This window comes from Parambassis ranga, chromosome 2 (genome assembly GCF_900634625.1).
Source record: "Parambassis ranga chromosome 2, fParRan2.1, whole genome shotgun sequence".
NCBI classification, from domain to species: Eukaryota; Metazoa; Chordata; class Actinopteri; family Ambassidae; genus Parambassis; species Parambassis ranga.
Genome location: NC_041023.1, coordinates 325,698 through 342,558, shown reverse-complemented (window position 1 = coordinate 342,558; position 16,861 = coordinate 325,698). Strand labels below are relative to the sequence as shown.

The window sequence follows — 16,861 nt, the reverse complement described above, 5'->3', positions numbered from 1 at the left end:
TGACACAGCTGCTGTGTGAGTGTTTAAAGATGGACGACAACAATGTGATGACCACCTTAGCTAGCTAGCATCCACTCCAGTCAAAACCAGTCAGGTGGCGGCCTGCATGGAATGCAGAATGGGCTGACAGCTGGTCCAGCAGAGGGCGCTGTCCTCTGTCAGTCCTGCTCCAGCAGAGGGCGCTGTCCTCAGGGCTCTGAGGGGTTGCTGCAGTCCTGGTCAGCGTCAGATGGATCATGGCTCTCAGGAGGATGGAGACCAAACCGGTGATCTTCTGCCTGAAGACGCTGCTGCTGCTCTACTCCTTCATCTTCTGGGTGAGAAAACATTCTGACATCTTCATCGTCCTCCTCACCCTTTGCTGTGCTGCTGCCTGAGCTGTGTGTGTGTTCAGGCTGCAGGTTGTTGAATTCATTGTTCTGGGCTGTTTGTCTCTGGTTGTTTTTCTCTGTAATAATCTGACCAATCAGCAGCCACCAGGAAACCCGTGTTTCACGGTGTAAGCGTCAGTTTCCTGCGGATTTGTTCTGATTTACTTCTTTTACTCTGCTTTCCGTCCGTCGCCCTGATGCTGCTTTTTCTCGTCTCGGTGTCACTTTGTCACTTTGCTGTCAGAGTCATGTGATGCTGAGTCAGCTCATCAACATGATCACATGACTGTGACATCAGCACAGGTTCACTCACACACAGCTCTGCTCGTCACACACACACACACACATTTGATTAAACAATGAAAATAAAGGGTTAAAATAATTAAATAATGCCGTTCATTAGACAATAATTAAAGGCCACAGGGGGCAGCAGAACCTCCCACAGTGTCTGTGTGGGTCCCAGTAACATAAGCTCCGCCCCCTCAGGTGACAGGTGTGGTCCTTCTGTCAGTGGGGTTATGGTGGAAGTTCATGTTGGGCCCCTACACCCTGCTGATCTCCAGCGACCCCTCCAATGGCCCCTACATGCTTACTGGCACCGGCGCCGCCATTGTGCTCTTTGGACTCTTCGGCTGCTTCGCCACCTGCAGGGGGCGCCCCTGGATGTTAAAGATGGTGGGTTTTTGTTCATGTAGATTTGATGTCACTGTGGCCTGACTGTGATCTCTGACCTCTGACCTTTCCTCAGTACGCCGTGTTTCTGTCTCTGGTCTTCATGACTGAGCTCATCGCAGCGATCTCCGGATTCGTGTTTCGCCACGAGGTCAGATTTATACACCATTTTTTTGGCCTCACACTTACACTGCTCACACTGACTGTGTGTGTGTGTTCAGATCAAAGGAACGTTCCTCACCGCTTACAGCGACGCCGTGATGACATACGATGGGCGAAGTGACCGCAGCCTGGCTGTGGATGGCGTCCAGCGCAGAGTGAGTGACTCATGAACACTTTATTGATGCGGTGGCCAATCAGACAAGTAATTTCCTCACTGTGTGTGTGTGAGCAGCTGCACTGCTGTGGAGTGTATAACTACACCAGCTGGTTCAGCAGTGTGTACTTTCCAGCCGGCGGGGTTCCTGCTAGTTGCTGCGTCAGCTTCTCCGACTGCAGCAGTGCTGACCTGAAGAACGTCACAGTGGCTGCACGCAAGGTCCACAGACAGGTCAGACACACTGAACACACTCAGGATGACTGCAGCGCCCCCTGCTGTGTGGAGGCTGCTGTTAAAGAGATGTAATGTGCTTGTGTGCAGGGCTGCTATGAGCTGGTGACGTCATTCATAGAGAGTAACATGGGAATCATTGCAGGAGTGACCTTTGGCATCGCCTTCTCCCAGGTAACACCCTGACTGTCACTGATGTACACCACTGTAGTATCCCTGTAGTATCATTGTAGAGCTCCTGTAGTATCACTGTAGTATCCCTGTAGTATCATTGTAGAGCTCCTGTAGTATCACTGTAGTATCATTGTAGAGCTCCTGTAGTATCCCTGTAGTATCATTGTAGAGCTCCTGTAGTATCACTGTAGTATCATTGCAGAGCTCCTGTAGTATCACTGTAGTATTATTGTAGAGCTCCTGTAGTATCACTGTAGTATCATTGCAGAGCTCCTGTAGTATCACTGTAGTATCACTGTAGTGCTCCTTTGCGTCTCCATGGAGATGGAATCTTTGCCTCTGTGTGTCTCAGTTGATCGGGATGTCTCTGGCCTGCTGTCTGTCTCGCTTCATCAACGCCAACCAGTACGAGATGGTCTGACAGGTAATGCACAGACACACACTCCTGTCCTCCATCAATAATCCTGCAGACAGAGATGAACCTGAACTTCTCTTTCTTTGAAGGAACTGAAGATGCTGTCACCATGGAAACCAGCGGAACACACACACACACACACACACATATGTTGTATTTATTTTGTGTTTAGTTGTGAAGGGGCAACAGTGGCGCAGTGGGATAGCAGGGTTGTCCAATAACCGGAAGGTTGGTGGTTCGACTCCTCCCTAGTCACTGTTGTGTGTTCTTGGGCAAGACACTTCACCCTAGCCTGTGGCGCGCCTTGCTAGTCACTGTATGACACTGCTTGTGCAGCAGCCGTAACGAATTTCCCTCTGGGGATTAATACAGTATCTAAAAAAGAAATACGGCACAGCCAGGAGGGGGCAGCATTACCACAGGTGGAACCCGGCTGTATTAGACTGTTGTTGAGCATCCAATAGATTCTGCATCTGTTCTGCTTCTAAAATAAATTAAATAATAAGTTTAAACTTTTAAAGGTTCTTCTTTTCAAATCATATTGATTTATTATTTTGAAGAAGTCACAAAAATAAAACGCAGTAAAACACAGTAAAGACCTGTAGCAGTGTCGCTCCTCGTGACGTCACGGCCTCTGTGATTGGTGGAAGCTGCAGCGCTTCGCTCTGATTGGCTGTCTGTGAGGTCCGGTCTGACCCGCTGCAGCATCTCGCCATCCCCGCTGACTCGCCGGTGCTCAGAACGCCTGGCGGAGATAACGGCACCGGACACACCGACAGACGCCAAGAAAGACCCCGGAACCCGCTCCGACGTTCCTCAGGTAAACGTGGCCGGCTCCGGTGAGCTAACGGTACCAGGCGTTAACCGTGGGTGGGGGCGCTGAAGGTAAAGGAGCTGCACGGCGGGCTGTTTCCGGCTGACACGGACCGTTTGACGGTGTAATGTCTGAGTAAATCTGTAAACTCGCCCGTCTGTGTGGCTGTCTGCCCCGATAATGGAGCTAGTTAGCAGCTAGTTAGCGGCTAGTTAGCAGCTAGTTACTCAGTCAGCTGCGGTGTTAGCTTAATCAGCGCTTACAGAGAGCGGAAGTGTCCGTTAGCTCCTCTGCTCGCTGCTGTTCGCTCAGAGAGGAGCGGACACTTCCTGTTATTGTATAATATATGTTTATATCCTCATCGTGTTATTAGCCTCTGCTAAACGGCTGATGACAGCTGTGTGTCTGTGTTTCAGGGGGGAAACACCTGGCCAGCGTCCCGCAGCAGGTGCCGCGGGGTCTGCGTTGAGCGGTCCAGGTGGTGCTGGTGAGTCTGATCTGGTCTGGAGCTTGTTAAGGTCTGAGCCACAGCCACATAATAACCTGTAAGAGCATTAGCTGGCTAAGTTTGGACTGTCTCAGCCGGCACCTGCACCCCGCCGCCATGATGCAGATACCTGACTCACACAACCAGAAGAAATCGCTCTTTAACACCATGAACCGCTTTATAGTCGCCGTCAACAACATGGACCAGACGGTCATGGTGCCCAGCCTGCTGCGGGACGTCCCGCTGGATGATGCCGAGGCTCTGAAGGGGGGTGGGACCGCCGCCGCTGATGGCAGGCCTTACTTCCAGCCGGACAGGGACATGTACAGCTCGTACGTCCGGCTGAAGTCCATCCGCAACGACATCGAGTGGGGCGTCCTGCAGGGTGACGAGCGGCGGCGAGAGAGGGCGGAGGTGTCGCGGCTGGAGGAGGACGATCTGGAAAAACAGTTTCATTTCCACCTGAGCGGACTGAACACGGTGCTGTCGAAGCTAACGCACAAAGCTGACACGCTGACGAGCCGTTACAAGGAAGAGATCGGCTGCAGGAACTGAACGCCTTCGCCACAGAAAGGCGCCTAAACTCGGACCACAGTTTACTGGCACCACCGGCGATCGCCTCGGACGAACTAACTCCGTCAAACACATTTAAAACATTTTATTTAACCATAAAATGTAACAGATTTCTGTCACACTTTCACTAGCAGCGGGAGGTGTTGTATGTAACTGAAGCTAAAAGCTAATGCTAAGCTGCTGTTTGTAGATGGCGAGCTAACATAGCCTGGATGTTTGCTGCACTGTGACTTCTGTCCTGTATTTCAACTATGCAAACACACAAAGCAGCTGCAGACGCAACAGACTGGAGGATGAGTGGCTGTGGACAGCGCCCCCTTTCTGTTACCGATGCAACACGCTCATGGTAACTGCAGCTGGATGGACTGAAGGTCTCTGGCTTCATGTTCTTCTGAAATGATGATGCTGAACTCAAACATTAAAGTTTCCCCGAGTGTTTTGTTCCATTCACAGAATCGTCTTTGTCTGTGTTCAGTGGTCTGTCACGGCTTCTACAGCTCCTTGTTGAAGGAGTAATGAGGAGGTGGCCTTCCTGTTGGGTCTTGAGGAGGTTTTAATAAGGTAGCAGTGGTATCCAGAGGTCATCCAGGAGGTCTCCATGTGGTTTTGTTGAAGGTCTGTATTTGTTTTTAGTGGACCTGGTTGAGGTCGTAAACATCTTGACGGTTTAACACCAGCATCAGGAGCTCCTGTGTGACTCATCGCAGGCATTATCGGTCCTCCAGTCAGAGCCAACCACACCTCCACTTCCTTGTAATCTTCCATAATCCCTGTGACCTCGGAGCAGTCTGCTGAGCGCTCTCCAGCTCCAGTCCGTGCCCCTTCAACAAATCCACTCGCCTTTAAATCACAGTTTATATATAAGCTGCTTCAGTCATGAATAAATACATGCAGGGATAAAAAGTCTGGCAATAAATAAGCATTGATTTATTTAGTTCCATTGCTGACATGCAGAGGGGCGGGTTCAGGCCAGAGCAGATGTTGTAGCATCAAGCTAACCAGCTGTGGGTTTAACAGTACCTACCTACCAGGCTAAACAAGGACACAGTGCTCAGACTGGTTTGGCTGCTGGATGAAGGGATGAAGGTTCACCAGAGGACAGCGGGGTCTGATGGAGGGCAGGTTTACCTGTTCAGACTCGTTAGAGGGACAAGGAGCTGCGTCATGCAGCAACACTCTCATATATACTACTACTGCAGCACAGGAAGTAACCAGCCTCCGATTTACAGCACGGGCTGGTGTCATAATGTGACTGAGATGAACGACCCTGTCAGGTCTCTGATCATTTGTCTGCCTGTGAAGGGACCTTCATGATTGACCAGTGGAGGGCGCTGTGTGTGGGCGGAGCTTCACCTACAGCTCCTCCTGTTTGCGGTCGCTGCGTCCCGCCTCACTTAAAGAATCAAAGAGCATTAAGGAGAAGTGGACACGCCTCCTGCACATCAGTCAAACTTTATTTAAAAGGAAAGTGTGTGAGGTCGCTGTGGTTATTTCCTCCTCCGTCAGGGCACCTTGACGTGGGTGGAGCTCCAGTAGACGGGCTGTGGGATGGACACGTGGACGTGACAGGTCGGACAGGACTGTTTCCTCCACAACCACTCCTCTATGCACTGCAGAGACAGCAAGAGACACAGACTCAGCTCCCAGCTGGACTGAGCAGCATGCGGACATGTTCACACACACACACGCCTTGTTAGGCAGTGGACTGGGTGGAGCGTACCTCTTTGTGGAAGGTGTGTGTGCACTGCAGCTCTCTGGTGCCGCCGCTCCCTTGGTTCAGGTCGTTGTGGCAGATCAGACACGTGCTGTATGCGTCGCTCTGTAACAGACACACAGACCCTCACAGCAGCTGTTCATCCTGTCCCACCAACCGTCCCTCCATCTTTATACCCACCAGCGACATGACGTTGCGTCTCCTGAACTGGGCCCGTCTCTCAGGGGGCGCCGCCTCGGGGATTGTGGGTATGAGGGAGGGTCTTCGCTCGAGGGTGGGGGCGGTGGCCTCCTGCGGCGAGGGAAGGAGGCGGCGGGAGGAGGAGCGTCGCAACAAAACCCTGGCAGTGACCGGAGCCTGGGTGGAGGAGTGGAGCCGAGACAGCTGCATGGCTGAGAGAGCAGCCTGAAGACAGAGAGCACGGTTCAAACATCAGTCAATAAACAGGACGCCTGCTGGTTCCCCTTCTTTTAGGGTCTGACCCCTGAAGTGCTATGAACACCTGGACGCCACCAGAGTGGAGGAGCCATTGTCCACCTGAGACCAGGATGTAGACACTGGTCAGAGGGGACAGTGGACAGCAGGGCCTGACAGAAGGTTCTCCTACTCTCCTCTTCCAGCATTAACCCCGAACCTTCTGTTCTTTCACACAAAGCTGCGATCTACAACAGCCAGCTCTGTCTCTTTGGGTCTGGAGGAGGACTTACCGGACTCGGCAGTGATGCCCGGCGGCGAGCTCTCATGTGGGTCGGTGGCTCTAAGCTGATCCTGCTTGCTGGTCTTTCTGCCTCTGGCTCCTGTGCCTCCTCTCCCTGTTCTCCATCTTTCTTCTGCTGCTCCCCACTTCTGTACTGCTGCATCCAAGCATTGAAGATCCTAGCATCTTCCTCCTCGTCATCCTCCTCCCCCTCCTCCTGCTCTTCTTCTTGCTCCTCTTCCTCGTCTGTTCTCAGAGGGACGGGGTCTTCGGTGTCTGTCAGCACTTCATCTTCCTCTCGGTCAGGGTCCATCATGTTTGTGGCACAGCTGCAGCTAATCAGTAACAAACACAGTGGGAGCAGCCTGTCAGCCGGCAGCCATGCTGTGGTACAGGTTGGTGGTTAGGGTGAAGCCGGGTGGAGCGAGGTTGGAGCGAGGCAGTTAATCAGGTGAAGCTGCAGCCATGCTCGGCTGTATTAATGCTAGCTAATAATAACCAGGCTCACCAGGTTAACCTACACTCAGGCTTGGTAGAAGCGGGCTAATTTTAGCAGGCTAAGTGCTCCGTGCTAACACCAGGGATGTGAGGCTGGATTATCTGAGCAGCAGGTCCACAGTCTGGTCCTGACGGTCCCTCTCTGCTCCCTGTTGGTCCATGCAGATCAAATTCAGGACTGTCCTCCAGAACGGCCTTCCTCTTGCTCCTCTTCCTCCTCCTCTTCCTCAGTGTGTGCTGTCTCTGGTTTGTCTCCTGCGTTCTGTGCTGCTCTTAATCCTTTTACTGAAGCCCAGGAGGAGGAGGCGGATTACAGCGGGCTTACCGGGCCCCTGTAGCACCAGGTGACCACTGGCTTCAGCTGCTCATTGATCATCAGATCGATCATATTGGGTGGAGTTTGTGGACGCTGACAGGTGGATGGCTGGTAGATTACAAAGTTCCCATTGTGGAACAAATAAAGGTTTTCTTAATCTTAAAGTGAACAGTTGAAGAATGTGTTATTAGATTTAGAACTTCTTTAAAACAACATATGTTGTTATTGTTTTCATATATTGAACATCACGTGTTCTTCTTTTTGGCTAAAATGACATTTGAAATGAAATCAGTTTAAACTCAAACCTCACCTCAGCGCATGCGCAACCCGGACGTGCTGCGGTTGAACTTCCGGTATGGTGAAGTTAGCTGTAAACAGCAGTTAGCCGTTAGCTTCTCCGGCTAACCTGACGCTAACGGAGCGTGTTTGGCCGCAGACGCAGGATGGGTACGTCCTCAGCCCTCTTCCCTCTGTCCGCCGAGCTTTAGCCAGGACCTGCACCCGCTCCGCGCCTCTGTTCAGCCCGTCTGAGCCCGTCTGAGCCCGCCAGGCGGAGCCGAGAGCTCGCTGCGAGCTCCGTTCACAGGAACCGTGTTTGTAATGTTGTTGTTTCTGAGGTTAAAGCCGCTGTTATGTTGTCCTGACGCTGACATGTGAGTCTGAGGTCTGATCATGTTAATAGAAGTGAAGCAGTGACGTGTGTGACGTCTGTTTATCCGCTGTCCGTCTCAGTGAGCCACGTGGTATTTATGGTCTGAATATTACATGTAGACTGAAGGCGTCATCACTCAGAGGGCTCTGAGGGGGGATGTAAACATGAACAGGAGCCTCATGACATCACAGTCCTCCAGTCCTCGCCCTCTGTCTGGACAGACTGGGTTCAGGCTGAGGACACACTACATGACTGCATGTCTTCATGTGTCCTCCCACACAGACCCCCCGCTCCCCCTCGCCTCCCTGCGCCTCCTTATCCCTCCTCTCCGCCTGCTGACGGCGGCCATGTGGCAGGTCGCTCGGCAGCAAAGCGTGCGACATTATGGGATGCTAGAGGACTTCGTTGCCCTGGTGACAGAGGCTGTCCCACAGCTGCTGACGGACAGGCAGAGACGAGTCCTGCTGCTGGCTCTGAGGGCCAAGGTGTGTGCTCTGTTCATGCACACACACAGGCACAGACACACACACACACACACACACACAGACACACACACACACACACACACACAGACACACACACACAGACACACACACAGACACACACACACACACACACAGACACAGACACACACACAGACACACACACACAGACACACACACAGACACACACACAGGCACAGACACACACACAGGCACAGACACACACACACACAGACACACACACACACACAGACACACACACACACAGACACACACACACACACACACACAGGCACAGACACACAGACACACACACAGACACACACACACACACACAGACACACACACACACACACAGGCACAGACACACACACACAGACACACACAGACACACACACAGACACACACACATACACACACACAGACACACACACACACAGACACACACACACACACACACTCTTAGATGTGTCTTTTTGTGTTCAGGTGACCCTCTCTGACCCTGACTCCCCTGCTGTCCATGCCCATCTGGACAGGATACGCTCCGTTTCCAAGGTAACAGTGAGGATGTCTACCTGTTGGACGGCTGTGTAGATTCATTGTCTCTCTCTCTCTGCAGCAGGATGAAGATGAGGATGAGAGAGTGGAAGAAAGCTGCTCTGCTCTGCTCTCGCTCACTAACAAACTGACGCAGAGACCACTTGATGCCCAGCGCCTCCTGCAGGTCAGTGTGTGCACCTCCATCCTGCTGCTGTGTTTTTAATCCTCCACCCTCACTCTGTGTGCTTTTCCAGGAAGTGTTTAACCAGAGGTTTGACTCCGCCCTGCTGTCCTTCGTTTCTGACTTCCTGTCCCGGATTGAGCAGCTCTTTCCGGTCCCGGACTTCAAACAGGTGCAGCTCCCATCATGTCTTTGCAGTCGTGGAGTGATTGGACTGTGTGTGTCTGTGTGAGCAGATACGTTTACTCACTGCTGTCCCTCAGGCCGCCTGCTGGCTCGATGCTGCCTCTGCTGGAGTGGAGGTGTGTCTGCAGGAGGCCGACAGGGACCACCTCAGGGGGCTGTTGTCCGGTCAGAGCTGTTTTCAGGGACAGGCCACAACCACAGGTGAGTCGGACACGGGCGACCTTCTCCACGCTCTCGGTCGTCCTCTAACATGTTCTCCCTGCAGTAAACTGTGACTCGGAGGAGGCGCTCCTCTCTGCCTGGTCCCACCCCCTTCTCACCACACTGACCAATCCAGAGCCACTGCCTTCTGACGCAGACGTCGAGTCAGACGCCCTCCCGGAGGTGAACGGTCCCTCTCTGGTGGACACGGAGCTGGTGAAGGTGGAGGTGGTGGTGATGACGGAAGACGGACATGAGGAGGTAGAGACGACAGTGATTGGGCAGACTGAGTCAGCGGAGGGACAGGAGTCATCCAATGAGAGCACAGCAGAGTGTTCGACTGCATCTGTGGAGCTGGACGTGGACAGGTGAGACGTTTCTTCTGGTTTGGCCTGAGTCCGCAGACTGTCCAATATTAACCCCTTGTTCCTGTCAGGTTCAAGGACTCACCTGGAAACAGTGGCAGCCTGTCAGATCAGACCTGCTCTGAGGTCACCACTAACACGCTCCACGCCATCTCCCATAATTCACAGCGGGTGGCTCACAAGTGTCCTCAGTGCAGGAAGTGTTTCATCTATCGCTCTCAGGTCAGTGTCTCTCTCTCTCTCACACACACACACACACAGACACACACACAGAGCTGATGAAGCTGTCTTTGGCTTGTTGCAGGTGATCCGTCACCTGCGGTCCAACAGGTCCTGTGGCTCCGCCCTCGCAAACCTGCGGAGTCAGCCTGCCTCCACCGAGGAGGAGCCCCGCCCTTCAGACCCCCGCCCCGGTCGGACACACTCCTGCTTCCAGTGCAACGCCGTCTTCAAAACCTCGGCTGAGCTGCTGTCGCACCAGCGCAGCCACCGCGCGCGGCCCATCTACCACTGCAGCCAGTGCAGCAAGGAGTTCCACCACCTTTCCAGTCTGACCAATCACAAACAGACTCACCTGGACGCGGACAGCAGCAGGTGTGACAAGATGTTCGAGGTGACTGTGGAGAAGGACTCCCAGCCCCCGCAGCCCCGCCTTCCTGACCTCACCTGCACCGTGTGCGAGCAGACGTTCGGCTCCCAGACGCAGCTGCTGCGCCACCTGCAGACGCACTCCGTGGAAGGCGCCGAGCCGCGCTACAACTGCCGCTTCTGTGATCAGACCTTTTCAGGTAAGAGCTGCAGCTCCTCATTGGCTGATCGCAGCAGCATGAAGTGTGACACTGTCTGTTCCTCCAGGAGTGACGCAGCTGCGGATCCATCAGCGCACGCACACCTTCCGCTCGTATCAGTGCGACCAGTGCAGCAAGACGTACGGCTCGCTGACCGGCCTGCACTCACACCGGGTGAGCCACACCACGGAGAGCCGCTACCTGTGCCCGCAGTGCGGAAAGCGCTTCAAGACCCGCGACGGCCTGGAGGGCCACCTCAGGACCCACACCGGTGAGCGGCCCTACCGCTGCCCCTATTGCCCCAAAGACTTTACCGCACTTGCTGGCCTCAATGTGCACGTGCGGCGGCACACCGGCGAGCGACCTTACGTGTGCACGGTATGCGGCAAGGGCTGGCCGTCTGGAGGGGACCTGCAGAAACACATGAGGACTCATACGGGTGAGCGTCCGTACGTCTGCCAGGACTGCGGGAAGGCTTTCTCCATTTCCTGTCACCTAACGGAACACCGCAGGATACACACTGGTAAGACAGGAAGCGGTGGCCGTGGCCAGCCGGCGGCGTGCGGTAGGCTGAAAGTGTTTTGTGTGTTACAGGAGAGAAGCCTTTTTCCTGTCCCGAGTGCGGCAAGTGTTTGCGGAGGAAGTTTGACCTGAAGAAACACCTGCTGTCCCACAGCAACGTTCGTCCATACGCCTGCTCCCACTGCCCCAAGAGCTACACCCGCAAGACCCACCTGACCCGCCACCTGCTCACACACCAGGCCGCCGAGGCCACGAGCCCCGAGGAGCTGCCGGACTGATGAGTACCACCAGAGAGTCATTGAGCTCTATTGATTAGCTGTGATGTGGTGATGCTAACAGCAATCAATGGGTTAAATCATTTCATATAAGTACATATAAGTCATGTCAAAGAACTGTTGAATAACCATTCAGGTAGAATGTCAGAGGCAACACTTGGATCACTGTGTCTGATCCAGTTTCTGATCCTGTCAGTGTTTTGTCAGTTTTGTATGTGTGCTCCTATAAAAACTTGATGTCTGCAGCTTGTTGTGTGGACGTTAATCAGAGCCCAGCTGGCTCAGTAGACTGTGGACAAACTTTATTAGCATCATCTGGCTTTACGACAGTAACTACTCCTCGTCCTGCCCCGTCTTCTCGATGACCTTCATCATCCACCTGGTCATCCTGAACAGGTGCGTGTAGAAGCCGTACTTCCCGTCGCGGTCGCAGCCCTCGCCCCACGACACGATGCCGATCTGATACCAGCGGTTTTCTGCCGGGTGCTGAAACACAAAGTGTGATGGAGGTTTGTAAATATTCATCAGATCTCAGTCGGATGATTGCGTTTTTTGGCTGCCATCTTTTTTTACGAGGGTGATTCTGAATAACACGGCTCTACAAATGAAGCGGCTGGAGTCATACTCAGGGACAACCTGTGAAACCTGTGTGTAACATGTTGAGGACTGTGGTAACCATGGTAACAATGGTAGCTGTCTTTTGTGCCATGCTCGGATGAATTCAGTGCTGTTATCAGCCAAACTTGTAGCTACAGCCTGTGTTAGCAGGAGAGCTAGTGTTTGTTTATGTTGAATGTCTCTCACCTTCATCACAAACGGTCCTCCGCTGTCTCCCTCACAGGCGTCCCCACGTTGGCTCTCCTCTGGTTTGTAACCTGCAACACACACACAGCTGGAAGTGCATCCTCTGGAGAGATCTACGCTCATAAAGCGTGACCAAGACTTAATGTGGTGCTGTAGCAACACAGAGGATCACCGTAAATCAGACCAGGATATCCTCCTGGGATCAGAATGTCTGAAAGCTCACCAGCACAGAACATGTTGTCTGTGATCTTGACGGATGTGGAGCTGCGGCAGATGTTCTGGTCCACGATGGGTAGGTGGATCTGTTGGAGGACTGTGGGTAGGTTTCGTGCTGCTGGGTTCCAGGTTTCCTTCAGGTTCCCCCATCCGGTCACTCGGCCTTTGTAGCCTTCAGTCATTAGACTGTCAGAAAAAAGCCAGACACCTCCACATGTCACTGAACCCAGAGAAACAATCACAGCAAGCCAAAGTGTCTGTGTTCCTCACAGACCATGTGACCTGCACGCCAGACATGACTGATGAGGTCACAGAGACAGCCTGGGTCTGGCTTCAGGGCGACTTACAGCTGAGCCACGTTCCTGCTGGGCAGACAGACGGGGTGGATCTCGTCGGTGAACACCACTGGCCGTCTCATGTGCAGCAGAGCGATGTCCCGGTTCAGATTCTCCTTCCAGTTGTACTTGGGGTGAACGATGATCTCATCGATTGCCACGATCTTCTCAGTGCCACGCTCAAACCTGGAAAAGGTTAATATAATGATGATGAATCGCTTCAGGACTGACTGACAGTCGGAACAGGCAGGACGCCTGGCTCACTTGGCTCGGTTGTGTTTGCCCAGGCGGACCAGGATGTCGTTGCTGGTGAAGTTCTTGTTCCACGGCGGGTAGAGGATGCAGTGAGCCGCGGTCAGGATCCACTGGTCACTGATCAGGCTGGCGCCGCACAGCAGCTCCTGTGGGCTGCGCTTGTACAGCATCACCTGCCTTCAGACACATCAGCCAGCTTTTACTTGACGAACAGGGCATCGCTGAGTTCAGCGGGTTACTCTGGGGACGGACTGTTACCATGGTGCTGAGGCCACTTCAGCATCATCACCTCCAACGATGCGCTTCTCTCTGTAGGACTCCAGCAGCTCCTCCTCTTTACGGTCCTTCACTCCTTTCTTTTCGAACAGTGGTCTCTGTCCACACTCTACAGCACAACCAGAAACCAGTCAGGAGGGGGGGGTCACCACTAAAACCCAGTCCTCCTCCAGCCTGAGGTGTTGGTTACCTCTCAGCCAATAAGAGCTCAGTGTGGTTCAGCTGTGGCGATAGACTGAAGGGTGCACTCACCGCTCTCTCCTCCTCCAAAACTACGAGGATTGAAAAGCTGCTTCCTGGTGGTCCCGAGAACGGAGCGTTCCCGGCCTTCGGTCTCGGTCGTCTGCTCCTCCCTCGTCAGTGGATCCTCTGGAAGACATGCAGTCGGACAGTTAGAGACAGGTGCACGGAGCATGCCTTCACACTGCGGTCTGCTCCTTACCGCACAGCTCCAGGGCGCAGTAGTCGACTGTGATGTTTCCAGAGACCTCCACGTAGCACCAGGGCCCCTCTGGGTCATTGTCGGGGTTTCTGCACTTATTGCCGTCTAGAGTTACCTCAGGGATGAACTCCTTGTCCCGGCTGAGGGCCACGGCCTGTGGGGAGGACCACTGCAGGCAGGTGTGGCCTCCCAAGGTTTCGTCCAGGTTACCGGTGTAGTCGACGCCGTAGCTGGGTAAACACTGTGTGTCTTTTACTGGTCTGGGAGCCACAGTGGGCGGGACAAAACTCTGACCTTGAAAGACAGAGGTGTGGTGGAGAACAGAGGAGTGTTAAAGAGTCTGCTGCACTTCTTTTGGTCAGTAGGTGTAGCTGATACTTGCCACATCTGGGTACTCTGCAGGCCTCTTTCTGGACCGTCGGGTCTTGGGTGAAGCACCATGGTCCTTCCGGACGGTTGTCAGGGTTCCTGCAGAAGTTCTCCTGCAGGATGCTGTTTGGTTCTGAAACATTGAACTCCCTGCAGACAGAGGGGTGGACAGACAGACAGACAGACAGGCAGGCAGATGACAGACAGACAGGAGGACAGGCAGGCAGGCAGATGGTCAGACAGATAGAGAGGTGGACAGACAGACAGGAGGACAGAAAGGTGGACAGGCAGGCAGACAGACGGACAGACAGATAGAGAGGTGGACAGACAGACAGGAGGACAGAGAGGTGGACAGACAGACAGGAGGACAGAGAGGTGGACAGACAGCCAGGAGGACAGAGGTGGACAGACAGACAGGAAGACAGAGAGGTGGACACACAGGAGGACAGGCAGGCAGACAGACAGACAGATAGAGAGGTGGACAGACAGACAGGAAGACAGAGAGGTGGACAGACAGACAGGCAGGCAGACGGACAGATAGGAAGACAGAGAGGTGGACAGACAGACAGGAGGACAGAGAGGTGGACAGACAGACAGGAGGACAGAGAGGTGGACAGACAGACAGGCAGGCAGACGGACAGATAGGAAGACAGAGAGGTGGACAGACAGACAGGCAGGCAGGCAGGCGGACAGGAGTCCCTCAGAATCAATATTGACAGTTGTTGACTTTCAGGCCTTCTGCGTTAATGGGTCGGTGAAGTATTGATTATGGATTGGTCTGTTACCGATTGATGGGGTGTGGGAAGCTGTGCCTCCAGAACTGACACATTCGCCCTGTTTTAGTGATGTTGATGTTTCCTAGGTAGCTGAGTCCCTGTCCAGAAATGCACTGACCTGTGGACACACAGGGTTAATGTCCAGCACACACAGCCTCCTGTTTGTTTGTGTGTTTGTGTTTATTTGTTTGTGTGTTTACCTTGTATGCAGTGCCTGACCAGCTGGATGTTCTGCTGGGTTCTGGTCAGCTGGGTTCCTTTGCAGTCTGGAACAGACAGACAGCTGTTTGTGTGCTCTGAGCTGGACTTTGTTCGTGTTTGCGGTGCAGCACAGCTGAATCAACTCAACGCACACATCACATTAAAAATTAAACTCCTGCACAAACATCGCCCACACTGAGTCTGACTCAGGAAACAGCAGGTGACCTGGGGAGGGGTAAAGGCTGAGACCTTACCTAGGTATTTGGCCCAGAAGTGTGCCTGAAGGACAGAGTGGTCTGTGGTTAGTTTAAAGCCATGCATTGATCACTGATCGTTGATCAGAGTGAGGCGTACCGTCTTATCCTTTTGCTCAAACACCTCTCGGGCTTCTTCGTGGTCACAGATCTCCTCCAGACACTCTCGCTCCAGATTCCCTGACATGAACACGGTCAGATTCAGTGCTTAGAGGTTTGATTAGTTCCTGGAGAGATCAGATGTGATCTGTGTGTTTGCTTACCTGGTTTCATCTCCTCAAACATCTGATTGGCCCGTCTGCTCCGCACCAGAACCTGCGAGGCCAGCTGGCTGCTGAGGAAGACTACAGAGAGACAGAAGACTCAGGAGCTGCTCAGAGTACTGGACCACAGTTTATACTGAGGATCCTAACGAGGCCCTCAGCACTGTAAAAATGCTGCGGTACACTGGAAACCTCAATAAGTTACAGGGTTCAGTACCATGGTCAGCCAGGCAGCTGTGCAGCAGGAGCAGCAGCAGGAGAGCAGCTGCTTTCGATGTGGGTTCCTCCATGATCCAGATCCTCCTGCAGATCCTGCAGTCTACAGCGCGTGGCTCCGTGTCCGCTGTGTTCTCAGAGAGGGGATTATTGACCGGGGGGTCAAAGTGTGAGTCAGACTGATGAGTCGGACATGTTGGATGTGACGTCGCTCCAGCAGTGAATCAACACTTCCAGTCTGACGAGCAGCAGCACAGAGATCCTGTTCTTCCTGAGGACTCGGTGTGTCGACCTCATGGTGGCGCCACAGCAGCTGTGACCGACAGCTCTTGGAGCCTGCACGTCATCTTCTGGTCAGAGACGCCTCCTGTGACAGAAAGAGCTGCTGGGGTCGGAGGTCAGACGGTGCCTCTGATAACAGACGTGCAGCATTTGAATGTATTGATCTGGACTCGGCTCTGATCACAGATCAAATATTTACCTGCAGATACGAAGGTGAAAGTCTGTGTGCTTTCAGACTGACCCAGTCATTTACTGCTCGGCCAAAGCTGATGAAGAGGAGGAGACGCTGCCCTCCTGTGGTCACTACCAGGTACTACATGCTGCCCTCCTCTGGTCACTACCAGGTACTACACGCTGCCCTCCTCTGGTCACTACCAGGTACTACACGCTGCCCTCCTCTGGTCAGACAGCGTGTAGTACCTGGTAGTGACCACAGGAGGGCAGCGGTTCATGCTGCATTCACACTGTGAGGATATTTAGTGTAGAGAGAGGCAGGGGCAGCAGGTATGTGAACTTCCATCAGCCGCTGCTGCTGGCGGACTGCCTGACGGACTGCTGTGGTTTCAGACTGACGTGGTGAAGGAGCAGGTGACCGTCAGACCGATGGTCATTAAAAAGCTTCCTCTGATCTGAGGTCAGTGGAGCGTCTGACCTCCTGACAGGAAGCACGGTCTGACAGTCTGTACAGCATTTGTTTGC

General features: G+C 53.4%; 5 protein-coding genes across 10 annotated transcripts; 3 read left to right on the top strand and 2 right to left on the bottom strand.

The window, feature by feature from the left end:
• The first annotated feature begins 230 nt into the window (after nt 1-230).
• LOC114432050 (tetraspanin-7-like) lies at nt 231-2,327 on the top strand. The gene is made up of 8 exons (XM_028399823.1): nt 231-317; nt 858-1,046; nt 1,120-1,194; nt 1,265-1,360; nt 1,438-1,593; nt 1,684-1,767; nt 2,120-2,191; nt 2,272-2,327. Exons 1-7 carry the CDS (start codon nt 237-239, stop codon nt 2,186-2,188), a joined length of 750 nt encoding a protein of 249 aa, XP_028255624.1. The 5' UTR covers nt 231-236; the 3' UTR covers nt 2,189-2,191; nt 2,272-2,327.
• A 540-nt stretch (nt 2,328-2,867) lies between these two features.
• LOC114432070 (mid1-interacting protein 1-B-like) lies at nt 2,868-4,508 on the top strand. The gene is made up of 2 exons (XM_028399854.1): nt 2,868-3,002; nt 3,413-4,508. The coding sequence occupies exon 2, from the start codon at nt 3,601-3,603 to the stop codon at nt 4,036-4,038; it is 438 nt and encodes a 145-aa protein (XP_028255655.1). The 5' UTR covers nt 2,868-3,002; nt 3,413-3,600; the 3' UTR covers nt 4,039-4,508.
• A 1,018-nt stretch (nt 4,509-5,526) lies between these two features.
• Nucleotides 5,527-7,733, bottom strand: LOC114432051 (histone H3.v1-like). Of its 4 annotated transcripts, XM_028399826.1 has the most exons (6): nt 7,592-7,733; nt 6,976-7,439; nt 6,478-6,802; nt 5,951-6,175; nt 5,777-5,875; nt 5,527-5,666 (listed from the first exon to the last, which is right to left on the bottom strand). In XM_028399826.1, the coding sequence occupies exons 3-6, from the start codon at nt 6,781-6,783 to the stop codon at nt 5,559-5,561; spliced, it is 738 nt and encodes a 245-aa protein (XP_028255627.1). In that variant the 5' UTR covers nt 6,784-6,802; nt 6,976-7,439; nt 7,592-7,733; the 3' UTR covers nt 5,527-5,558. The 4 variants fall into 4 exon arrangements, with proteins under 4 accessions (XP_028255627.1, XP_028255625.1, XP_028255628.1 ...); XM_028399824.1 differs by having other exon boundaries at nt 6,478-7,439; XM_028399827.1 differs by having other exon boundaries at nt 6,478-7,389.
• Nucleotides 7,623-11,716, top strand: LOC114431990 (zinc finger protein ZFMSA12A-like). Of its 3 annotated transcripts, none has more exons than XM_028399723.1 (11): nt 7,623-7,728; nt 8,216-8,418; nt 8,902-8,970; nt 9,038-9,139; nt 9,210-9,308; nt 9,400-9,523; nt 9,588-9,891; nt 9,960-10,110; nt 10,193-10,676; nt 10,744-11,199; nt 11,271-11,716. In XM_028399723.1, exons 1-11 carry the CDS (start codon nt 7,725-7,727, stop codon nt 11,474-11,476), a joined length of 2,202 nt encoding a protein of 733 aa, XP_028255524.1. In that variant the 5' UTR covers nt 7,623-7,724; the 3' UTR covers nt 11,477-11,716. The 3 variants fall into 3 exon arrangements, with proteins under 3 accessions (XP_028255524.1, XP_028255523.1, XP_028255522.1); XM_028399722.1 differs by having other exon boundaries at nt 9,035-9,139; XM_028399721.1 differs by having other exon boundaries at nt 8,902-8,976.
• A 38-nt stretch (nt 11,717-11,754) lies between these two features.
• f2 (coagulation factor II (thrombin)) lies at nt 11,755-16,120 on the bottom strand. The gene is made up of 15 exons (XM_028399739.1): nt 15,882-16,120; nt 15,665-15,745; nt 15,502-15,581; nt 15,402-15,426; nt 15,147-15,212; nt 14,956-15,064; nt 14,184-14,320; nt 13,802-14,095; nt 13,612-13,728; nt 13,342-13,468; nt 13,093-13,260; nt 12,841-13,014; nt 12,501-12,679; nt 12,278-12,348; nt 11,755-11,959 (listed from the first exon to the last, which is right to left on the bottom strand). Exons 1-15 carry the CDS (start codon nt 15,952-15,954, stop codon nt 11,807-11,809), a joined length of 1,854 nt encoding a protein of 617 aa, XP_028255540.1. The 5' UTR covers nt 15,955-16,120; the 3' UTR covers nt 11,755-11,806.
• Nucleotides 16,121-16,861: the final 741 nt, after the last annotated feature.